General features: G+C 39.3%; 1 protein-coding gene across 1 annotated transcript; it reads left to right on the plus strand.

Annotated features, from left to right (window-relative positions):
* The first annotated feature begins 19865 nt into the window (after positions 1–19865).
* Positions 19866–22033, plus strand: LOC132295427 (uncharacterized). The gene is made up of 2 exons (XM_059793698.1): positions 19866–20975; positions 21078–22033. Exons 1-2 carry the CDS (start codon positions 19887–19889, stop codon positions 21891–21893), a joined length of 1905 nt encoding a protein of 634 aa, XP_059649681.1. The 5' UTR covers positions 19866–19886; the 3' UTR covers positions 21894–22033.
* The last annotated feature ends 4427 nt before the right edge of the window (positions 22034–26460 follow it).

Below are 26460 nucleotides of genomic sequence, written 5' to 3' on the forward strand. Positions count from 1 at the left end.
CAAATTATCTTAATTTAATATATGTTAACAAACACATCAAAACTTAATTTCCTAGCACGCCACAATTTAATTCTAAATTGAATACCATCATGAGAATTAAATCTTCACCATAGAAAATAATTAAATTAAATTCTAGATTCTTAACAAAAGCATACATACAAGTTGTATAAGCATCAAAAACATGCAAGACAACTAAAATACGAAATTATAACACCCCTTACCTCCATTTGAGATGAAATCCCAAATCCCCACCAAAACGAAAACGCTCCGAATCCGACGAAACTTCTAGGTTTTGTCGGGGACAACACGATGAACATAACCCCCAAGGAAGCCCCATCAAAATTACAACTTGACTTCAAACCCAAACTCAAGAAATGGCCAAAAACGGATTCTAATAAGGGGGAAAGGTAGAGCACGGCGAGGAGAGCATAAAACACTAAGGCACTACACCTTTTTACCTAAGGGAAGTGGCCGAAAAAGAAGAGACAAGGGTGGCAGCACCTTGACTACCATGGATGCCGGCCAAGAGAGAGGAGAGGGAGAGAAAAATCTGAATTTTTCTCTTAAGCTCCTATTTATAGAAAAACACTAAAAGTGTCGCGAACGGGCCCCGCCGGGTCTAGAAAAGTGGAATTTGAGCAGACGTGCTCAAACGATAAAACTCTATGAATGAAAAAGAAGTAAAGTGAGAAAATATGAGCAATAGAAGAAACAGCGTCAAAAACCGAGGCTTGAGCAGAAAGATATGCACCAAACAAGTTCGACGCAAACCGGGTTCAAAAACCCTGAAACTGGAGAAAAACAACCAGAAGGAAATTCCATGAGTACACGACTCAACAAAAAGTGAAAATGAATCCCGTATGAGGATCCAAGCTCAAAACAAGGCATTTAGCAATAACTTTCAATAATTGCACAATGGCCCCTCCAAAAGTGAAAACTACACAACTGGCCCAGAATGAAAATATCTTCCAAAAGTATTTTCTTAAAAACCCTTGAAATAAAATATCTTCAAAAGATATTTACGAAAAATACCCCAAGAAATGGAAATGTTTCTGAAAAGCTGTGCATCCATACCCTTATGGACACCGGGAGCAACTAGAGTACTTTTCTACAAAAGTAAAGATACGTATTTCGTGGAAACCACTTAGAATGAAGATACGTGAAGTCAAAAACCAACTCCGAACACAAGAAGTGAGGTTATGCCAACAAAATGACAAACGGGGAAAAGACAAAATAAAGAAAAGGACGAAAAAGTGAATAGTGTCAAAAAATGAAAATGTGGAATTGACGCAGTCCTCAAAGGAAGTTGTCAATCCAAGGAAAAGATTCTCGGAAACCACTCCAGAGCACTCGAGACGACACTAAGTGTCGAGAAACCGAATTCAGAAAGGAAAAGATCAACATAAAAAAATATCCGTGAAAATTTGAGAGAATGAAAAGGAACGGAATGAAAATGACCGGGTTATTACAACCTTCCCACCTGAAAGGTATTTCGTCCCCAAAATCTAGCCCCAAGAAAACAAAAAGGCTTAAACCAGGATAACTACGGAGTATATCTCTGAGTATGCCACAAAACATGCTACGAAAGCAATCCCAAAACTAGAAGACAACATACAACCCAATGCGATTCGCACCCACGTGCTTACAACATGACAACCTCTTAAAAGGAAAGTGACCACGTGGCCACACAACAAGTCAAGACTCACACACAGAATCCAAGGTCAGACGAGGGAACGGAAGACAACCACCATAGCATCCTTCCTGACAAACCATCACAAGGATGCAAAAACAACCACCAAAAGAACTCCAAAATCCCCACATATTGAATCAAGGTACTGAACAAAGACAACGTGGCAGTACAAATAGCGGCCAGAACCCGCCCATGACGTACTCAAATGTGTGGTAGCAATGACCGTGCCTAGTGCCCGCCCACACTTACTCGTCAGTAAGGTAGCATCGACAACAACTAGCACTCGCCTATAACACACAACTTGTATGGTAGCATGACAATATAAGGCACTAGTTCATAACCTGCCCCCACTAGGTCTACCCATGAAACCTTTCGATACAAATGACATTAATGTCAAAAATGATCATTACCAAAAGCACTACGGAGGCCAGACATTTTGTGAGAGTTGAGATATGGTCTAAGGACGTTCGGCCGGACCATCCTGGCCAATCCCAAACTTTGACAACAAAGCCATAGGTACCGCTATGCTTAAGGCCTTAAATCCTTAATACAACAAAACTGACAACTCCAATGTTTCAAAATACTCCTACTAACAACATCAATCAAGAATCCCAAGCCTGAAAAAAAAAAAAAAAAAAAAAAAAAAACTAGTCAAAACCTCCAGAAACTAAAATGAACCTCATTACAAGACATTTCATCGAAAGTACTACATATCTCCCTGAAACAGATCAACTACAAGCCCAATCACCATGATCAAACATCAGATCCACATCCCTATCATGGATAACTAAATCCTCGAAATACAAGTCCACCATGTGGCACACATATCAAAATCTCGACAATCAAAATCACCAAATGAGTCCCTCAAAATTGTACTTGGCAATACCAAGTTAAATCAAAATTTCTCAATTCCCATCGATCCATAAACAACCACTGGAACTACGATTCCTTAAAACTGTACTTGGCAATACCAAGTTAAATCAAAATTTCTCAATTCCCATCGATCCATAAACAACCACTGGAACTATGATTCCTCAAAACAATACCTAGTCATAACTAGGATGAGAAAACTCCATAAACAAGCCATATCCAACAATGATTTCTCAAAACTCTTCCTAAGAGTTAACCACATCCAGGTCTCCAAAACTGAGACAAGTATCCAAAAGACATCCCTAAACAACATCAAGCTTACACAATGAATCAAACGAATCCTCAATCAAATGGACACAAGTCCCCGTAAAATGATCTCACACCAATCCACTCATTTTGAGTACCACAACCGTCAACAACCACGGCAAAACTCCTCAGGGAAGACACGAAGGAAAGGAAACCACCAGTCCTAAGAAGGACAACACCAACACTTCATCTCTGAAATGAAAGATAACAATGTCAAAGACTTCACCCCCTATATGGAAGTAAGTCAACCAAAATCAACCAAATCCTCACCAAGGACTCAAGACCACAATGGTGATCCTCACAGACCAGCCAACCCCAAAGCTGTGCATAATGCAATGAAGAGAAGAGACTTACTCCTTGTGAAGTCCCTAACACGAACCAGGAAAAGAGTAGAAACCCTATTCCCCCCACAAGTGTCAACACGACAAACAAGAAAATGAAGCATTCTTCCTACCTTGGGGAAGTGGATAGCTCAAGACAAAACAAATGTGACAGCTCCTCTACGAGGAATTTCACAACGAAGCCATCATGGAAACCCGCATGCACATTACGTGCGAACGAAGGAAACAAAAGGGAAAATTGAACATGGAAGTCATGCATATGACAAGGAATGCAACTACCAAGAAGGTAAATCTACTCACATAGACAAAATCAAGGGTACATGCAACACGTCTTCACGTAAGTACAAAATCATGTCACTAAACTACAGTAACAACATGGCATCTCTAAGCATATAAAGAAGGCATGCTAATGCCACACAACAAGAAGGCAAATGTGGACATACCTCCACCTACTCAAGCATCGCAATATCATAAATCAAACTACTAATATGGTAGTAAACGAAACTGCAGAAGATAAAAATGATGCAACAATAAACCCTATGGACATCGTGTCCTAGAATGTCTAGGTGAAAGGAAAGACTAGTCCTAGCCATAAACTGACTCCAAAAACCAACGCGACAACAACTTGTCTCAAAACAATTGTGAGCCCTTACCACAATGGTAAGACTCTAACAATCCATCTCCGAATCTAAAGGTGACACGACAAGTGACACTAACAGTGCAATGCTCCCTTTACCCAAAACATCAATCAATCGACATGATCCCAAAAGCATCATCACGCAAGAGAACTCCAGGAAAATGGCAACTATAACCATATCAACAACACCCAAATCAATCACTACGACTAATCCCCAAAACAATCATCACCGTCATCGATCAAAAGGACAACGCCTATCAAAACAAAACCATCATCGATTCCATCCGAACTGCACTTATAGCTAGCCAGTACGGTTGCATTACAGTGCCATGCACCCGCCCATAATGTACCCACCCACGAAAATTGCAATCATTAAGGAATCATCCCAATCAACCAAGGATCCTAAGAGGTCCATAACCTCGTCATGGCCCAAAACCAACAAATCCAATGCTACGGCAATGCCAAATGACTCACCTCATAAGAGCCTAAACAAAAGGTGACTCACCACCTACCTCAAAACCAATGCTAGGTCGACAACAACCTACACTACCACAAAACAAACTGAGAATCACCAACAACCTCAAGGAAGAGTGCCTAACAAAACAAAACACATCAACCATTGCACTAAGAGCAAACTTACCAAATAGCTCAACCTCAACTCAAACATCCTATGACTAATCCCAAGTCCTACCAAATATGCAAAACAATCATGCATATACAAATCAAATCTAGCATACATCATATGTCATGCTCTTTACATTAGAATAAAATCATGCTAAACAAATGACATGTCACATGTAGCATGTAAGCACATAAACATGTTATTAAATTAAAACATGTTATCATGAAGCATATAAACATATAGAGCATGGCAACACAAGCATGATATGCACCCAAAACCCGTCGTCCTAAGGTTTTCGAACCTAGGAGCTCTGATACCACTTGTGACAACCCAAGTTTTTCAACCCTGTGCATCAGTGATTAACCGAAAGTTGATCCGATAACGGATCCGAAATGCGGAAGCAAAAGATAAAACCAAAGTCTACAGAGATATAAATCATCCTCAAGACACCAATGTGACCTCCCATAAAGTCACGGAACTCAAATGAAACGAAAGCGAAAACAAAGGTCAAAACTGGCAAAATCCATTAACCAAGGGGAAAAATGGTCAATTCATAATTAAAGAGAAAATTTACTCTAAATAAGTCAAAAAAGGTGAATACAACCTAATATAGACATTTCACAACATTCCAAGAGGTTCCAAGAACATTGGACAAGAATCCCACAAAATACCCTTTCACGGTTTAAGCAAAAACTGACCCCACTTTACTAAAACATGAATAACTCCCACTGTGATTAGAATATGAGAATGGCATAGGTGCCATTGGAAATCTGACTCAAAATCCTTGAGTTTAGGCTTAAGAATCATCCTATTTGGGTTAGAAATGAAGGAGATATAACCGTTTGAAGTCGGAACAACAGTACTGAAACAGAACTGAAGAAGTTGGAGTGTGGAAGCTATTTAGGTCGACCGAAATGACCAAAAATTTTCTTGAAATCCTGAAGGTAAATAAAAATCACTTCGGTCAACCGAAATGAACCATCGGTCGACCGAAATGGACCTGAAACTCGAATTTGGCAACTGGAATGCATGTTTTACTGTTCAAATGAAACCAAAAAGGGAATCGGTCGACCGAACAACCATTTTGGTTGCATGTTTTACTGTTCAAATAAAACCAAAAAGGGAATCGGTTGACTGAACAAGCATTTTGGTCGACCAAAATGGCTCGAGAAAGTGCCTATGAACCTGTTATGCACCAAAATGAAGAAAAAACCCCTAAGCTTTATTTAAATCCCTTATAGTATGATCAAATTTAATAATGTGCTATTGTGTGATGATGTGAACATACATGCAAATGTAATATGACATTTTAAACATATTACAATGGCCTATGGCCTCATAATATCACATTTACAAGATTTGACATGCCAAACCTCAAAGTTAGAAAAATTACATTTCAAAGGCAAAACTTAGAATTTAAATACATACACTTAAACTTAGAAGCTTATAGCCCTTGGCCCCATGTCATACATATCAATTAGGTTCCAAATAGTGTATCCAAGTACACTTTACATGTTATAAGACAAAAAATGACATAATTGCACCTAACTAAGTATTACAACGTTAAAAGTGAAACTTAAATATGCTAACACTTGCATGTGAACAAGAATGCTTTAAAAGAAACTTCAAATCTCTAATCCACCCAAGGCAAGTGCAATCTCCAAATCTTGAATCCTGTACCTGAACAAATCCCCCAGTAACTTCGAGGTGAGTAAACAAGTTTACTCGTAGAGAATGAGCATGCATCGACTCGATTTCTTATAGATTTTTAGACTATCATGAAATAGTTCAAAAGGGTCATGCCACTTAACGTCTATGTCAAAGGTGAGACTGAGGGAGCATCCTAAGCTACCTTAAATCATTTCTAGCATAAAACACATCCTTTTATGAAATTTCAACAACATAGGTACATGCTATACAAACATCAAGACATAGATCCTCAAAGTTACCATCTTGAAATCTAAAATGCAATAACAACTAAATATAACAATTTAGTGCAATTAGAATTTCTAAAACCACATATCAATACATAGATTCTCTAAGTTATCAAGTTGAAATCTAAAAGTGTGAAAACAACTAAGTATAACAATGTAGTATGGATGTACTTAACAACATCAAATTGCCAATAGCTAAAACCACAAGTCATAATTAAACATGATTGTCAACTTGGAATTGAATGCGAAATCAAATAGTGAAAGACTTGGACATCAAGCTTGGAATTCTGCCAAGACCTCAATGGTTATTAAGGCCATTAACCTGCTGGGAAGACCACCCTAGTGTGCTTTATCTCAATTAGGAAGAACTCATACCTCCCGTACTAGAGCCAAACTATAGCCATATCACTTGTAACAACAATGTCCCAAGACTTCAAAATAATCCAAATAAGTTCACAACTTATACATAATTTATACAATGCATGAAAACACCTTCCATGCGCAAGTAGGTTGAAACCACACAATCCATGCCTTAGAGTTTAAATTCTAAAATGACATACATAATGTCAATTACAAAGTGTGCAATTCATTACACAAGGCAACAATATATTCCATAAAGAAAACATGTTCTCATGAATATAAATATATCTACAATGTTATCCAATGCTCAAAACTCAACTATGTAAATACACAAAAGTCCAAATCCAAGATTTATACATAGAAATAATTTCTATAACAAAATTAAATCCATGGAACAACAAGATAGAATTTAATTAAATAAGAATAATTAAATTCTCTAGATTTCAAATCATTTCCAAATGGCCTCAATTTAATATATGCTAATGGACATAGCATGGTTATTACATATATTTATTCAAAATCCTAATTAGACCAATGGAACCATAAAAATAGATTTTAATTAATTCTCTTAATTAAAGTCTCTAGATTTTCAAACTCACCCAGATGCTCTCAAATTAAAGTATGTTAAACAACATGCCAAAACTTAATTTAATAGCATATCACAAGTTAATTTCATGCAAGGCACATCTATGAGAATTAAACTTTTACAAACATAATTATTAAATAAAAAGTGCAATTCTTATTCAAATTATCTTAATTTAATATATGTTAACAAATATATCAAAACTTAATTTCCTAGCATGCCACAATTTAATTCTAAGTTGAATACCATCATGAGAATTAAATCTTAACCATAGAAAATAATTAAATTAAATTCTAGATTCTTAGCAAAAGCATGCATACAAGTTGTATAAACATCAAAAACATGCAAGACAACTAAAATATGAAATTATAACATCTCCTATCTCCATTTGAGATGAAATCTCAAATCCCCACCAAAACGAAACCGCTCCGAATCCGACGAAACTTCTAGGTTTTGTCGGGGACAACACGATGAACATAACCCCCAAGGAAGCCCCATCAAAATTACAACTTGATTTCAAACCCAAACTCAAGAAATGGCCAAAAACGGATTCTAATAAGGGAGAAAGGTAGAGCACGGCGAGGAAAACATAAAGTACTAAAGCACTACACCTTTTTACCTAAGGGAAATGGCCGGAAAAGAAGAGACAAGGGTGGCTGCCCCTTGACTGCCATGGCTGCCGGCCAAGAGAAAGGAGAGGGAGGGAAAAAGTTGAATTTTTCTCTTAAGACCTCCTATTTATAGAAAAACCCTAAGACTGTCCTGAACAGGCCCCGCCGGGTCCGGAAAAGTGGAATTTGAGCAGACGCGCTCAAATGACAAAACTCCGTGAATGAAAAAAAAGTAAAATGAGAAAATATAAGCAACAGAAGAAACGACATCAAAAATTGAGGCCCGAGCAGAAAGATATGCACCAAACAAGTTCAGCACAAACCCTGTTCAAAATCCCTGAAACTGGAGAAAAACAACCAGAAGGAAATTCCATGAGTACACGACTCGATGAAAAGTGAAAATGAATCCCGTATAAGGATCCAGGTTTATAACAAGGCATTTAGCAATAATTTTCATTAATTGCACAGTGGCCCCTCCAAAATTGAACACTGCACAACTGGCCCAGAATGAAAATATCGTCCAAAAATATTTTCTTAAATACCTCTAAAATAAAATATCTTCAAAAGATATTTACGAAAAACACCCCAAGAAATGGAAATGTTTCTGAAAAACTGTGCATCCATACCCCTATGGACACCGGGAGCAACCAGAGTACTTTTATACGAAAATAAAGATACGTATTTCGTGGAAACCACTTAGAATGAAGATACGTGAAGTCAAAAACCAACTCCGAACACAAGAAGTGAGGTTATACCAACAAAGTGACAAACAGGAAAAAGACAAAATAGGGAAAAGGACGAAAAAATGAATAGTGTCAAAAAATGAAAATGTGGAATTGACGCGGTCCTTAAAGGAAGTTGTCAATCCGAGGAAAAGAGTCTCGAAAACCAATCCAGAGCACTCGAGACGACACTAAGTGACGAGAAACCAAACTCAAAAAGGAAAAGATCAACGGAAAAAAATATCTGTGAAAATCTGAGAGAATAAAAATGAAAGGAATGAAAATGACCGGGTTATTACATAATGGAAGTCACTTTGGTGTCCTAGGGATGTTGTATATCCCTAGAAACCTTGTTTATGTTTTCACTTCCGCATTTTGGATCCATTATCGGGTCAAACTTCGGTTCATCACAAGACGCACTGACTTGAAAAATCAGGGTCGTCTCAAGCATGATATATAATATCATTGTATTGTATAGCGAATCGCATATTGAAGATTTGACATTTTTGTATGCCATTGTTGAGTGTAACGAATCACACATTAAATATTTAAACATTTTATATGCCATTGTAGACGTGAAACCCTAGGACATGTGGTGTGTGGTTTCAACTCTATTTGTGCATAGAAGGTGGTTTCATGCATTATTTATTTAAGTATAAGTTTTGTGCTTATTGTTGATTTTGGAAAGACTTGGGGCATTATTCATTTGATGGCTAAAGTAAGGCTTTAGTGCGGGAGATACGAGTTTTCCCCTTATAGTGCGCACTAAGTTGTTCTTTGTGGGCTTGTAACCCAAAATCACTAATGTGTTAGTTAAATTCTAGGATTCCATGTCCAAGATATTCCACTACTTGATTTAGCATTCAATTCTAAGTTGTTAATCGTTGATTACTTGTAGTTTGTGATTTGGTGTATGAGGTTTCAATTTTGTATAGTATACTTGTGCATTGTATACTTGTATATTGTGATTTTCATTTCAATCACTTGATATAGCTTGAGATAATCCCTTAGTACACCTTGCAACTTAGACGTTAAGTGGAATGATCCCTTGTATTGATTTATTTTGCACTTCCATGACACTTAAAACTATAGGGTATACGAATGCACTTATTCGAACGAGTAACTTGTTTACTCACCCTAATTGTTTAGGATATTTTTCAGGTAAGGAGACCTTGTTTTGGGATGTACAACACCACTAGGTTGGCTTGGTACCTTTGGATACCCTTTTGTGTAATTTCACATGCATGCAAGTGTTAACATGCTTTATTTTGCTTTTGAAGTTGTAAGGCATAGCTTGGTTTTGATATGTCATTTTCATTTTGGGACATGTAAAGTGTGTCTAAGTACACTATTTGGCACTTTTTTTATATATATGACTTCAGGCCAAAGGCCAACCACTTCAATTTTATGCAATGGATGTTTTTAGTTTCAAGCATGTTTACATTTTTGCAAAGTTAGCGCATAAGGGAATTTTGGGCATTTCTTGTTAAAAATAAGATTTGGTTTTGACATGGTCGTATAGAAAATCACATTTTAAGGGGGGTTGCTTAACAACTTTTTTTCAGAAAAATCTGTTTTAGCATCGAAAAACTCGCGCTTTCCAAGAATTTCTGATGCAGTCTTCTGGTCTGCGATCGATCGCAGACCCAGCGATCAATCGCCGAATCCAGCGATCCATCGCAAACCTGCTATTTCATCCATCGCAAGTCCTGCGATCCATCACAGACCTTCTGGCGATCAATCGCCGAGGTGCGATTGATCATCTGGGAGCATTTTTTTTTCTATTTTGCTTCAAAACTTTGAGGTTTCATATCTTAATTTGTCATCCGGACTCCGAATCAGGCGATTCTTGAGTCTAACTTTGTCAATTTTTTGTTGCCTTTTCAATGGTGTGCACAACAACACCCATTTTTGTGTAAAAAGATAATTTTGCCCCTAGGATTGTACTTACCCATTTTTAAAACTTCATTTCTGCTTCTGGTTGATTTGAATTTTGTAATGACCCGGTCTTTTCCTCCTTTTCCATTTTTGGCAATTTTCTTTTTTCGTCTTTTTCCCATTTTTTGTTTTTCCTTGCATAACCTCACTTGTTGTGCTCAGATTTGATTCCGATTTTGCATGCATTCATGATATTTGATTTCCATGACATTGGTATTTTTACTTTTCTTGAAAAGCATGCCAGATTAGTACTTTTATTGTAAAGGGCATGCATGTGCAATTATTTATAACTTTTGGAGTTTTAGTGTAATTATGTAAAATAATTATTTTTCGTTTTAGGGATCTTTTTGCAATTTATTTTAGAAGATATTTTGAAAAAGGACCATTTTCTAATTTTTGGAAAGTGTGACAAGTGTCACACTCTCATAGAGTCATTTGTTAACATTTAGGTAAAGAGACTTGGCACCATGACTTCTTGAAATTTGGTGGGTGGAGATTCATCAATGTGTAGGCCTTAGATTAGTGCACATGTAGCCTTTGATTTGTGACAAGTGTGGGCTTGGGATTTAGTCTTGGAAGAGGCATTGGATTAGTGGCAAGTGTAGGATCAAGGTATAGTCTTGCATTGTGTGTGTGAGAGAGGTAGTGCAAGAGCACATAGTGAGTAGAGGATTTCTAGCCCTTCCACCCACCATTTTATACTTTACCTTCTGCATTTCATTATCTCTCTTGAACCCTAGTAAATCCACCATTGGAGGAAAGCTTAGTTCATAGCTTCTCCTTTCAATTTGCCTCACTTCCTTACACCTTAGAGTAGAAACCTCGGGAGAGAAAAGATTCATCTCACTCTCCTCTTCAATAACCCTAAACTTGTTTTACATTTAGGGTTTAGTTGCTTCGATTATAGAGATTTAATTCTCTATTGAGGTAGGGGTGGTTGTATGTTTATCCTCTTTGGGTTTTATATATATTGGAGCTTGATATATATTGATTACAAGCTTTAAAATTCTTATATTTGCATATGAATAGAGATTTTATACGTTTGACTTAGGATTTGTGGATTAAAGCATGTATATGACTATTAAATTGTATAGGTAGGTTATTGTTTAATGATTTACCTAATACTTGTGATTTCATTAAGGATTTATGATGAATATCTTGAAATTACTCTTGTGTTGTTAAGTAATATAGATTTCATTGAAAGTTTTGTAAGTATCACTTGAAATTACTTGTAGGTAAATTGCTATATTGCATGATCAGTAATTGTGGCCTACATTAATATTAAATCCATGTGGCATAATGTGTAGTATCATTAGCTTGCCACTTTAGACATGAAACCTTAGGGCATGGTTTGTGTGGTTTTACCCTACTTGTGCTTGGTAGGTAATTCATGCATTGAGATTGTATAAATGTCATGAACTTGTTGATTTTTGGAAGCTTGTAAGGATATGAAATGTTTGATGGCTAGAGTTTGGCTCTAGTACAGAGGATAGGAATTCTCCTAAGTCATAATGCACACTAGGTAGTACCTTGTGCGTCATAATTACCCAAAATAACTTGTATGGTCTCATGGCCACATATCCTAGTCTTTTCATTACTTGATTTCGCATTACTTTCCAAGTTATAAATCATGGATTTCTTGTAGCTTGTGATTTGGTAAATCTTAGTTTTAATGTGGTTGGTGTACTTGTTTATGTATACTTGGATGTTACGTGTTTACCGTTCAACATTTGTATAGCTTAAGATGATCCCTTAGAGCACCATGAGAACATAGACGTTAGGTGGAATGGACCCTTGTGATGGTTTATGTTTGGTTCACATTATACTTGAAACTATAGGGTATGCGCATGCACCACATCCTACGAGTAAATTGATTACTCACCCTAGCAGTTTGGGTTGTTTTTCAGGTAAAGAGACTATGTTCTTGGAGGCTTATCATCCTTAGAAGCTTTTGAGCTAAATGAAGCATTTTTGTAGATTGACATGCAAGTGTTTAGCATGCCTTTCTTTTGATATCATATTTTAAATACCATGTATGTATGGTACTTTTTAAGATTATGTAACCTCTTTAATGTGTAAGATGCTTAAGAAATCACTTTTGACATTAGAAGCATGTATAAAAAGTGGCCAAGGGCCAAGCATGTCTATCTCAGTACTTAGACACTTTTGGTATAACATTTTTGCTTCAATTGTCTTATAAACAAAATTTGAGATTTGAGAGGTCAAAATCTTGTAAATGATGTGTATAGGGCCATGGGCCATGGTTTTATGTTTATTTATTCATATCAAAGTTGTTGACATGTTCACATTCTCAAAACTCATGAAAAATCAATTTTACATATTCATTGTGAACCAAAACATCATGGGATTCAAAGTTGAGGTTGAACCTTAACACCTTGGACTCATAGCAGCCTTTTTAGCTACTTTTCGTGGTGTTTCGGTCGACCAAAACTCCATTTCGGTCGACCAATGGCAAATGGAATTGCCAATGCACAGTATAATCATATTCCAGTAGCCAAATGCACTATTCATCAGTCATTTCGGTCGACTGAACCTTCATTTGGGTCTACCGAAGCAACACAAACCTTTTCTTCATCATTTCAGGTCTCAGCACTTTCATTTCGGTCGTTTGAAAGTCCATTTCAGTCGACTGAAATAGCTTGATCCCGAGCCTAGTCTCTGCAGAGTTCCAGCACTGATCATCCGACTTCAATGGGTCATAACTTCTTCGTTTCTAATCCAAATGCAGTGATTCTTGAGCCTAAACTTAAGAATTTTGAGTCAGATTTCCAATGGTACCAATTATATTCTCAAATTCCAAACACAGTGGGAGTTATGTATATTTTAGTGAAGCAGTGTCAGTTTTCACTTCAACCGGGACGGGGCATTTTGTGGAATTCTTAGCCAATGTTCATGGAACCTCTTGGAATGTTTCAAAATGATTAGATTAGATTGTATTAACCTTGTTTGACTTATTTAGAGTCAAGTTTCTCCTTTTAATAGTGAATTGACCTTTTTGGCCCTTGGATAGCAACTTTTGTCCTTTTTGACCTTTGTTTCCGTTTTTGTCCTCTTTAAGTTCCGTGACCTCATGGAGTGTCACATTTGTGTCTGAGGAGTGACTCCTATCTCTAGAGACCTTGGTTTACCTTTAGCTTCCGCATTTCGGATCCATTATCGGATCATTTTCGGCTCATCATTGACGCATCAGGTTGAAAAACTTGGGTTGTCACAAATTTTGTTAGATATTTAAAGAGATATAAATTATTAGACTATTATTATAAGGAGTTATGCATAAACATAGAGAAGATCACAAAGAGAAAAAGTAGTAATTACAATACAATGATAAATATATGAAATGTGAATGTTATTTGAATTAATATTTGAGTAGTGATACTCACACCGACTTATAGTGAATTGCCTAACTGAATAATTTTTAGGCTAAAAGCATAAAACCCCCTATTGTTTACAAAAACTATTTACTAACCCCCTTAACTACATAAATTATCATATTACCCCTTCATGTTTTTAAAAATATATCATATCACCCTCTCCCTATTAGTTGACCGTTTAAAATTAACAGGATCTTATCATGTGACCATTACGTGCACCATATATTGCATTATAATGACTAAAATATCCTTATTCTCCCGAAATGACAAAATTACCTTTCTCTATAGTCTCCTCTCTTACTCTCTCTATCTATCTTTCTCTCTCACACACAAACACACCTAAACACAAACATGGCGATTGAGGGTATTTTCGATAAGATCGTCTTACCATTATCATAAATATCACTTCATTTTGATATTCTCTCTCTACTTTAACCCCCAAAAACATATCCAAAACCCTAAAATTTGAACCGTATTTTTATTCTCCTTTCCTAACTTTCTACTCTGGCTCTACTATATCGGATTTTATTATTTACCACCATCGTCTATTTGCCGTCACACCTCTCCGTGCCGGCTGCAGATCGAGATTAATGTTGGTGGCGATGAAGTTAGTAAAGTTAACGACTTCGCCCCACCACCATTAACATGACGATGACAATTATATCAACCGATTGCGAAGCCACCGGTGGAGGCAAAGCCGCACCGGTATCACCGTCGAGGCAATGATGGTGTAGACACTAAAATTTAGTGGGCTTTGGTTTCAACAAATGGACCCATTAAATATGGGCCTAATGTTCAATTAAGTCATTTAATTAGCCCAAGCTTGGTCCACTTAAATTATTTAATTAGCCCAGCCCAGATAGTTAAATAAACAGATAATTATTCCTAATAAAATATATTTGGAATAATTATTTTTTAAGGATAATTATCACAGTATAATCGGCCTGGCCCAATTATAATTTTATCCTTATCAGGAGATGACACGTGTCATCATCCTATTTATCTAAGAAGCCTATAAATAGAGACCTGGAGGAAGAAGAAAGGGGACACAAATTTAGAATTCAGAAATCTAGAATTTCAGAGAGAAATATAGAAACTCTCATCCCTAACATCCAAACTCAAAAGCGAAGAATACTAAGCACATCAAATCGTGCCGTTCTTCATCAAATTCTACGGTGATCAACAACAAGTACAGCCAAACATGTGCCATTCTTTATCAAATTCCACGGTGATTCAAGATCAATCCTGTGCAGCCCTTGGATCCAACCAACCAACAAAAAAGGAGATTTAATCAGAGGACCGTACTCTATTTCTTTTGTAAAGAATATTACAGAGGATTGTACCCCATCTATCCAAATTAATAAAATTATATTATTTGCTCCATATTTTGTTTCTATTACAGACTTACAAAATTTGTGTGTACAGATGGCATTGCTCATTGCCACTGCCTCGTAGCTGTCGTTTGTCTTCTTCGGGACCACCACACCTCGTTGGCACCACTTCATGAGCTAGGAAGGAAGCCCTAATGGAGCGAATGAAGATGAGCAGGAAAAAGGCCTAATTTAGCGTTCGTTGTTCTGGCGTAGGAATTTTTAATTCCCTTTTTAGTGAAAAAAATAATTAATAGGTGTAAAATTACGAGTCGTTGTAAATTTTATACTTCTTTTTTATATTTAAGAATTGATGAAATTGGTGTTAAAAAATATATATTTGATGAAATTGGTGTTAAAAAATATATAGTTGATGAAATAATATACACAAGTATATACGCATTCAGTACCCACACACACACACGTGTGAAGGACAAGTAATTATAATCATGATACATTTTTAACCCCAAACCCAACTGAAAATTAACTAGAAAGACCATAGTCAGGAATGGAATAGAAAATTACGTGAGGGGTGATACTGTAAATTTTTAATAATTTCAATAAGGGTGGTAGTGTAATTTTGTAAATATATATAAAAAAATGTAGTATATTACTAAAAAAAAGTAATAATAATAAAAAATAAAAATTTATAGTTAGTAATAAATATTTCCTCTTGTAGACCACGTGGAAGGCTTCCAAAGATGATGAAGAAGGCTGCCCAATACTACATCGTTTCATACGGGGTATAATTGTCATTTTAAATTCACAATTTCATTTTAATATAATATCAAGGGCATTTTTGTCATTCGCAGTCACTTAATGGTTCTGTAACGGTAAGAAGGCAATGTGATAGTTTATGTTAGTTTAGGAGATTTTTTTAATAAATTGAGGGGGTTATATGTAGTTTTTGTAAATAAGAGTGAGGTTTTATGTTTTAACTCTAATTTTTACTTAGTTATTTATATCACATATAACGAAGTAGTGGACTCTACTTTCATATTTATTGCACAAGTAATTAATTAAAAAAATAAAAAATAAATTTAATAATTCACTCCAACTATTCAGAATCATTTCTTTTAATATTTTATTTGTCACTAGTACTTGAACTTTGATCGAGCTATCTAATGAACCGATACCAGTCAAATTTAAAGGCAAGGCTCATCCAACTTGAAAGGGAAGTGATACTAGTCAAATTTTAAAGGCAAGGCTCATCCAAAATCCTTGAAAGTAAAGAATCATGATTTATATGGGATTTGAGATTTTCAAAAGTTATCAAACATCATGAAAGTTTATTCATGATTTTTATTATGAAAAACGTGGCAGCAGAGCTCTGTTTGTCGCATTTTTTTTTTTTTTTTTTTGAATCTATTTGAATAGAAAGAGTAGATATAGAGAATTCATGATTTTTATTATGAAAAACGTGGCAGCAGAGCTCTGTTTGTCACATATATATATATATATTTTTGAATCTATTTGAATAGAAAGAGTAGATATAGAGACTTATTTATGAAATCCATATCTATATAATAAACAAATCCATAAAAAGAGAAGAGATAGAGAAGACTGATTTTGAAGAGTGATTTTTAATGAGATAAATGATTATTACTACATGACATAACCATACTGTTTCCACTTTAAAAAATTGTTGACTGAAAGAAAACAAAAAGAAAAAAAAAAAAAAAAAAAAAATCATGTTTTTATTTAGCAGCCTTTCGTTGCATTTAATTTGAGTTTTGGAATCGATGAAAATAAAAATACTCTTAGTTCAATTTTGTATATAACTTTTCTTCACTTTCATCCATTTCAATTCTTAAACTTTAATTCTATGCATCATAACACAGTTATTATATATATATATATATATATATATATATATATATATGTATTATATATAATTTGTCCTACGAGTCCCGTAGATCTAAATCACAAAATAATTTTATGATGTCACTGCTCTTAATATTTTGTTCCGCAGTAATAGTTGAACTTTGATGGAGTTATATAATGAAACGATAGTGAGTCAAAATTTAAAGGCAAAGCTCATCCAAAACCCATGAAAGTGAAGAATCATGATTGATATTGGATTTGAGATTTTACAAAAGTCATCAAATTGGACGTTTGTTTACTGATCAAATAATGAACCACCAACCAGTTGATAAAACTTTTCAACCATATTTACTTTCCACGAGGAAAAGTCATTTGTCAACAATATATGCGAAGCCATATCTGTTTGAATATATATATATATATTAAAAAAGATTGAATTAAAGTGCAATTGATGATGATGGCATGAAGTATGTTTATGCTCGTTTCAGAAATTGAATTGGCTTATGATAAACAGTAATTTGAAGAATGGTTGGGCTTACGTGCAAAACTTGTTTGTTGAGCCTTCAAAACTTGTTTTAAATGGGCCTTGTGGAGCATAGAATAATCGAATCATATAGAGAGATTCATGACAATCAATGACTCAATTTTGCGAAAATCTAATCCACTCAAGTGGACTGACCCGATTGATCGGAAAAATGGAAAAATAAAATTACTCCTCATTGGAAGAAAAAGGTGTGAATTTACCTTTACACTCCTCCGCTCCACGAAACATTCATCAACAACCCGTCTTTGTGCCTAATCCTCTCATGTTTCTGACCCGAAACACACTGGATCATACATTTCCGACAACGAGATGGCAACATCGTAGTGATGCAGATTTTCGGAAAAGCAAAACAATGGATGTAAAATATCTTTTAAAAAATATAGTTTTAATTTTTTGTGTGCAGTTGACGCAAAACATTTATGAAGAAAAAAAAATTAAAACTTAATAAAAATAATTTATTAATTAATTTTCGCCAAGTTATTTTTGCAAGCCCCATTTTATGAACTCCATTTCACCTAAACCTTTGTTAAATACTAAAAAATAAAGTCATTTTTCGAGAAAAATATTTTACGTTAAAACTCTAAACAAATGGAGCCTAAAATGCTCCAATGTTTGCCAATTCTTCTTGTTAAAGGGGTATCAAGGGCCTGGTGATGTAATGGTATTTCCTTTATATGGTTCGAGGAGACAACTAGGCATGAGTGTATGTTTCTTGCTTATGAAAAAAATAAATAAATAAATAAATTGTTAAAGGCGTCTCTTCCGGAATAGAATAAACCAAATTTGCAATGATGACGCGACTGTGGCTCTGATGTGAGAAAGACGTCCCTGCACCTTTAATATTTCGTTATATGTACTATCAACCAATTGTATTCTTTCATATAAATAAATATACTTTATTTTAGTAGGTCCTATGAGGGTCGGCTTGATGCAACTTGGGGCTTTGGTGAAAAATAAAAGTGTCCTTTTTAATATCATAATATGCACTCCGTAATATATTTGTTTTAAATAATATTTATTAAAAATTTATCATTCTTGCCTTTTGTGATGCAAAATTTCAAGGGTGTATCCACGTGTTAGGATTGGTGGGCTCAAGCCCACAAAAAAATATATATATATACTATAGGCAATTTTAGCTCAGCAAAAAATATATATATATATATATATACATATATATTATTTCTAGTATAAGCTTACTGAAGATGCAAGAATCTCCTTCTCTTCTTTCTCTCTCTAGAATTCTTACACCTCAACCCGAAAAGATCCCTCTCCTCTTCATTCCAACTCCTATTTATAGATATTTACAAGATATTTACAAGACATTTACAAGATATTTACTGATTGCTGGATCTGGGCCTATTCCTCTGTAAGCCCTGGTCACCCTTGATGGGCTTACTCCCGTTCGGCCCATATGGCAGTGTCTTTCTATGGGCTGACCCAGCTGTTCGGACTGAATGTTGTGTTTTGCGAGTCGGACCTGGCCCATGTCATCCGGGGCCTCCTCAACTGCCCCCATAATTGCCCCTTATTTAATAAGGGGTAATTATTGATGGCGTCTCATCATGACGCTGACGGCTCGAGATAACCACGTGGGGGAGCGGACGGTCAGATCCAGAATCAATGTTCCGGGGCTCGAGGGATTTCTCGCCTTCCCGACGCTTCGGCCCTCGGGCCCCCTCGCCTTTATAATGCTCTAGAATTCCACTTCACTTCCCTTTACCGTCTCCATCATCAGCCAAGTCTCTCTCTTTCTAGAACAGTGCTAAGCTTTTTCCGGTGAAATCCTTCGAGAGTCATTCTTCCAGCGATCTTGCAGTCCTCCGAGGTTAGTTTCGTTCTTTTTACTTTCGGCAGGCTTCCATTTTCCCTCTTTTAGATTCTTCTAGCACTTCCACCATGGTTGTAGATCTGGATGTTCTTCGTATGAGACTTAGACTTCCTGACAACATCGAAGTTAGGGTTTGCCCCCAAGACGTTAATATTACGACCGGCGCCGGCCTCCTGCCCGGCGAAGTCTTATTCACGAACCTTCAATTGAATGTTGTTAGGTTCCCTCTGCACCCTTTCTTTAGTTATGTCTTCAATAGATTGGGGATATCCCTTCTGCAGGTCAACCCCAACTTCTTTAGGATCATATCTGTTATGCTCTTATTGATGCGTGACAGAAATCTGGACCTCGACCTCATAGACCTCCTTCTGTGCTATAAGGTCAGTAAGATCCGTACTAACGAGCCCTTCTACCACCTCTACCCGTTCGAGAAGATGTCCATATGCACTGACACAATAAAATCTGAAAAGGGTTGGAGGGATAGCATAGTGGGCATTAGTGGGGCTTGGTCTTCGCCGGCTGCAGAGGATTACCCAATCCCGAGCGCCTTTGGTGTCTGCTCTGTCTCCTCCTATAAAAAATTCAAATCCCATAAACATGACTGCCCCTGTGAAACATGCGTTCCTCGTTTTTGCACTTACTTATGCCGCTCCTTGGGAATACCTTGTGATGACTTGAGCTATAGTGTTTGCAGGGATAGGAGTAACTACTTGAAGAGATACGTTCTGAACGATATTCCTTCCTGCTCAGATCTCCTCACTTCAGACAACCTCTTTGCGCTCTCATCACTCGGCTACAACATGAGCAGACTTCAGATTCCCTCTTTTGGCAGGAGGAAAAATACTCCCCCAGCCACTCCTGCTGCTGGGGCGACCTCCTCTCCAGCGTCAGCTTCTTCTTCAGCCACCATATCTGACACTGTCCCGAGCGCAGTGGCTACCAACCCTGTTGCCAGCGCCCCTGCTGCCAACCAGAACGCGCCCTCCCCAGCTACCATAGCTCCTGCTGCTGCGGGGGGCGGTCGGGACAAAGAACGAGGCAAAAGGCCTCATCCTGACAGTGAAATCGATCCTGAGGAGGAGCCTCTCATTAGAAGGACCCGGGTCTCTGGGCCGGGTACTCTCTTGCACCGAGCGATCAGAGCTCCTTCTCCCTCTGGGCCTCCTGCAGCTGGTGGCTCTGCTTCTGCTTCAGGCCCCCCTTCTATCCCCAGCTTACCGCCATGGGCCCCTCGGTACACCCGAACGGATGGGACGTTCGTGAAACCGAACGAGACCATGCTGAAGGATGGCCAGACCGCTATGGCCTACTACAGGAGCATGTGGACTCCGAAGGACCTTGAGGCGGCAAAGGGCCTTTCCCAGAAGGACGTGTTCAGTCGCTTTCCCCAATCTGCTATGGAGGTGACTTTTATTTTCTAACTCATGAATTCTCTCATATTACTTGGTCCTGCCTTCGCCCGTTCTGACTATTGGTTTAACCGTTTTTAATGTGCACCTATGCAGACATTGTTCGGGATGATGGCCATGCAGAAGCAGGTGGAGATGGGGAACGCCAGGGCCCGAAAGTATTCTGACAGCCTGGAGGTGGCTAATAAAGAAAACGACCTCCTTGCCATGAAGAATACCGAGGTGCTGGTTCGGCTTGACAAAGCCGAGCAAGAGAGAGATGTCCTGAAGAAGGAGAATGATTCCCTTCAGGATGAGAAGGACGCCCTCCAGCTTGAGAAGAGCGTCTGGCAGACTGAGCGGGAATCAATCAGAGAAGAGAAGGCAGAACTCCAGCGCCTTCTAGCTGATGAACAGTCTGCTCGGATGGCTTTTGAAAAAAGAGCTCTCGACGAGCGTACCGCTCTGATCGACGCGATCAGCAGAGTGGGTGGTGGGATGCTGGCCCTTCACGCTCGGTTCTCCAGGGTCGGTGCTCTTCGGTATGCTCAAGGATTCCGGGAAGGTTTCGCCGACCGGGTTCCGGATGAGGGACAGACCAGCTCCACTCCGGATGAGGTAGACAAGGATCTGGGGATCGAACCTCTGGGGGTCTATGTCGACCCAGAACCCACCGAAGCTGAACGTATATTTGATGAGTGCCAGGACATCGCATCCTCAAGGATCATCACAGCTCCTCCTACTGCTCTGCCACTGACTGCTCCCCAATCGTCAACCGTGGCTCCTTCTATAGCCACTGCTGACGCTGAACCCCAGCCGAACGATTCAGTCATTCACCTGGATTCCCCACCTCATGAGGGTGAGGCGGCTGATGGGGCCGAGGAGGCGAGTCGGCAAGACCAGGATGCTGTTGGTACTGAGGCGTCTAGCTAGGGCTCCTTCGAATTCTTCTAGTTCATATCTTCTTGTAATGATGGACATCTCTCTTTTGTAAACTCAATGTTCAATATTAATGAAATGACAGAACTCTTTTTCCCTATGTGTTGTGCTTTATTCAACTTATCTTCAGTACATACATATCTTTTCTCTCCTTTTCTTTTTATATTAGCTTCGCCGTGTGTTTGTACGGCAAGTGCCTGGCGCTCGGCTAGAATGCCACTTGCCACTTGGCTTTAAATTTTTAACAAGTGTCTGGCGTTCGGCTTGTAGTGCCAGCTGCCACTTATCTTGCTTAAGTGCCTGGCGCTCGGCTAGAATGCCACTTGCCACTTGGCTTTAAATTTTTAGCAAGTGTCTGGCGTTCGGCTTATAGTGCCAGCTGCCACTTATCTTGCTTAAGTGCCTGGCGCTCGGCTAGAATGCCACTTGCCACTAGGCTTTAAATTTTTAGCAAGTGTCTGGCGTTCGGCTTATAGTGCCAGCTGCCACTTATCTTGCTTAAGTGCCTAGCGCTCGGCTAGAATGCCACTTGCCACTTGGCTTTAAATTTTTAGCAAGTGTCTGGCGTTCGGCTTATAGCGCCAGCTGCCACTTATCTTGCTTAAGTGCCTGGCGCTCGGCTAGAATGCCACTTGCCACTTGGCTTTAAATTTTTAGCAAGTGTCTGGCGTTCGGCTTATAGTGCCAGCTGCCACTTATCTTGCTTAAGTGCCTGACGCTCGGCTAGAATGCCACTTGCCACTTGGCTTTAAATTTTTAGCAAGTGTCTGGCGTTCGGCTTATAGTGCCAGCTGCCACTTATCTTGCCTAAGTGCCTGGCGCTCGGCTAGAATGCCACTTGCCACTTGGCTTTAAATTTTTATAGTAGACCATTGGAAAAGAAAATTCTTTTTTTGTAAATTCCAGTAACTTGCTCATTCATACGTATTTGATTGACAACAAATAACATCCAATTAAAGCCAGAACTTAGCTTCTATTGGTAGTACCTCTTCAGAGACGTGGCGTTCCAGGGCTTGCTGACCAACTTTCCCGCCATGGTTTCCAACGTATATGCCCCTTTGCCAATGACTTCTGCAATTCTGTATGGGCCTTCCCAGGGTGGCATCATTTTTTTGACCATCCCCACCTTTCTTTTCAGAACCAGATCGCCCGGGGCAAAATCCCTGTGTTTTACTCTCTTGTTGTGACTATTCGCCAGCACTTGCTGATACGATGCTAGCCTTATAGCCGCTGCGTCCCTCCTTTCGTCTATCATGTCGAGGTTCAATCTTAACATCTTGTCGTTCTGATCTCGACTCCATGCTAAGCTTCTGATAGTGGGGACTAAATGCTCAACCGGTATAACTGCTTCGGTACCATACGCCATTGCGAACGGGCTCTCCCCAGTCGGCCGCCTTGGGGTGGTTCTGTAAGCCCATAGAACGTTCGGGAGTTCATCCAACCACTTCCCCTTATGATCTTCCAGCTTCTTCTTAATGCAGGCGAAAATGGTTCTGTTTGTGATTTCTGCTTGTCCGTTAGCCTGAGGATGACTTACTGCAGCCAACTTCTGGTTGATTCCATACTCCTCCAGCAGCTTTCTTACTTGCCTGCTGTCGAGGTTTGTGCCATTGTCCATGACTATTGTTCTGGGAACACCGAAGCGGCAGATAATGTTGTTCCAGATAAATCGTCTCACCTGAGTCTGAGTCACGCTAGGATACGGTTCTGCCTCCACCCATTTAGTGAAATAATCCGTGGCCAGTAACACATACTTGTTCTGAGCTCTTGCAGTTGGCAGAGGACCGACCACATCCATCCCCCATTGCGCGAAAGGCCCCGGCGAGGCCATTACGTGCAATTCCTCAGGTGGTTGGTGGATCATTGGTCCATATCGTTGGCACTTATCGCACCTTCGAGAGAACTCATCCGCATCTCTTGACATGTTTGGCCAGAAATACCCTTGTGTCATTGCTTTATGCGCTAATGATCTTCCCCCAGAATGATTGCCACACACACCCTCATGAATAGCTCGCAATACCTGCTGCGACTCCGCGGGGGTGACACATTTCAAGTACGGGCCAGAATAGGACCTTCTGTACAGCTGGTTCCGCACGATGGCGTACTTGGCAGCATTCTTTTTGAGTTTCCTAGCTTCATCCCTTTGCATAGGCAAAACGCCATCTCGAATATAGGTAATGATTGGGTCAATCCAACTCGGTTCATACGGTATGACGTTGACTTGCCAAGGGTCCGAGTCCATCGGTTCTTCGAAAATGGACGGCTGGGTCACTATTCCTACTGGAATCACCCTCGCCAATGTTTCACCGCAACTCGAAGCACTGCATGCTAAACGGTCTGCATCTGCATTCTGTTCCCTCGGCAACTGTATGAATTCAATCTTTGCAAAGTCCTTGGCTCTACGCAGAACGGCAGAACGATATGCCCCCATCATGTCATCCTTGGTTGCGTACTCACCATTTACCTGCCGAACAATCAACTGCGAGTCACTATACACTGTCAAACTTTTGATCTGTAGCTCTCTGGCCAACTTTAATCCATTTAGCAATGCCTCGTATTCCGCTTCATTATTGGTGGCTTGGAACTCAAGTCTGAGTGCTTGGCTCAAGGAAGTACCCTCTGGGGTTTGCAGTTTGATCCCAATCCCAGCCCCCATCTGGTTAGAGGAGCCATCCACAAAAAGTTTCCAAGAGCCGCTTCTAAGGTCCTCTTCCGTATCTTCGGCATCACATTCTAGTAGGAAATCGGCCACCGCTTGCCCTTTAACAGCTGTTCTCGGCTCGTACGTTATGTCAAATGAACTCAACTCTATGGCCCACTTTGTCATTCTGCCCGAGAGCTCTGGCTTGTGCATGAGCGTTCTGATTGGGAAAGTTGTTAGAACAGCTATGGGGTGGGATTTGAAATAATGCCTCAACTTTCTTTTTGCATTTACAAGTGCAAGTACCACCCGTTCGGCCTTTGAGTATCTTTTTTCTGCCTCCATCAGTGTTTTGCTTATATAAAATACCGGGTATTGCACCCTTCCTTGCAACGAATCAGAACGGCACTCGTCGCGACACCAGATACTCCAAGATATAGATATAACTTTTCTTCCGGTTCTGGGGCTGACAGGACTGGTGGGTTCTGCATATATTGCTTCAAATGAGTCAATGCCTGTCGTTGCTCATCCCCCCAGACCTGCCTTCCATGGCTCCGAATCGTATCAAAGAATGGTTTGCAGTGGTCTGACAATTTTGAAATAAATCGACTTAATGCAGCTATTCGTCCTGTTAGGGCTTGCACCTCTCTGATCGTCTTTGGCTCGGCATTCTTAATCAAAGCCTCTGCTTGAGCGGGGCTAACTTCGATGCCCCTGCGGTTGACCACGTGTCCCAGAAACTGCCCGGAACTCACACCGAACGAGCACTTGGTCGGATTGAGCCTCATCCCATATCGCTTTAGTACATCAAATACCTCTTGCAGATGCTTCAGATGATCATCCTTTTTCCTACTCTTTACCACCATATCATCAATATAGGCTTCGACAGTCCTACCCATTTGATTCTTAAAAACTTTGCTAACAAGTCGTTGATAAGTTGCTCCCGCATTCTTTAATCCAAAAGGCATAACTTTGTAGCAGTATGTTCCTCGCTCGGTGACAAAAGAAGTTTTTTCTTCATCTGCAGGGTCCATAGGAATCTGATTATAACCTGAATATGCGTCCAGAAAGGTTAAACGCTCATACCCAGTGGTGGCATCCACCATTTGATCAATCTTAGGCAACGGGAAGCTGTCCTTCGGACAGGCTTTGTTCAAATTGGTGAAATCAATGCATACTCGCCATTTCCCATTTTTCTTCTGCACCACAACGACGTTGGACAACCACTCAGGGTAGTGCACCTCTCTGATAAATCCCGCATCAAGCAGCCTATCGACTTCTTCCGCTATGATCTGATTACGTTCTGGAGCAAATCTTCGCTGCTTCTGTTTCACTGGTTTGAAATTAGGATTGACATTCAGGGAATGACAGGATACGGAAGGACTAATTCCAGGCATGTCGAGGTGACTCCATGCAAATACGTCGACATTGTGGGACAAGAAATCCACTAGCTCTTGCTGCTCTTCTCTGGTCAGTCTTATACCTACTCTGGTAGTTCGTTCTGGCCTGGACTGATCGATCTGCACATCCAGAAGGGGCTCCTCGGTCAAGTCGGCTGACTCCTCCACCCTATTCTGCTCGAGTGGAGGTTCCTGTAATTGCTATCTGGGGCTTGTCGACCGGACGGGCGCCTTTCCTTTCCCAGCATGCTTTAGTGTGACGGAATAACACTCTTTGGCTGCGACCTGATCCCCCCGAATGTCTATTACTTTATCTCCATCGGGCCCGAGGCACCTCATGACCTGATTCAGAGTTGAGGGTACACCTCGGACTCTGTGAATCCACCCTCTTCCCATCAGGAGATTATACGAGGGGTGAATTTCCACAACCACAAAAGTTTCCATAAGAGCTCGTTCTGCAGCTTGAACCTCTACTTCCACCATCCCGACGGGTTCCACCCTCTTCCCATCGAACCCTAAT

This window comes from Cornus florida, unplaced genomic scaffold (assembly GCF_030987335.1).
Source record: "Cornus florida cultivar Cherokee Brave unplaced genomic scaffold, ASM3098733v1 CherokeeBrave_3.0.0_Hap2_Chr02, whole genome shotgun sequence".
Classification (NCBI taxonomy): Eukaryota; Viridiplantae; Streptophyta; class Magnoliopsida; order Cornales; family Cornaceae; genus Cornus; species Cornus florida.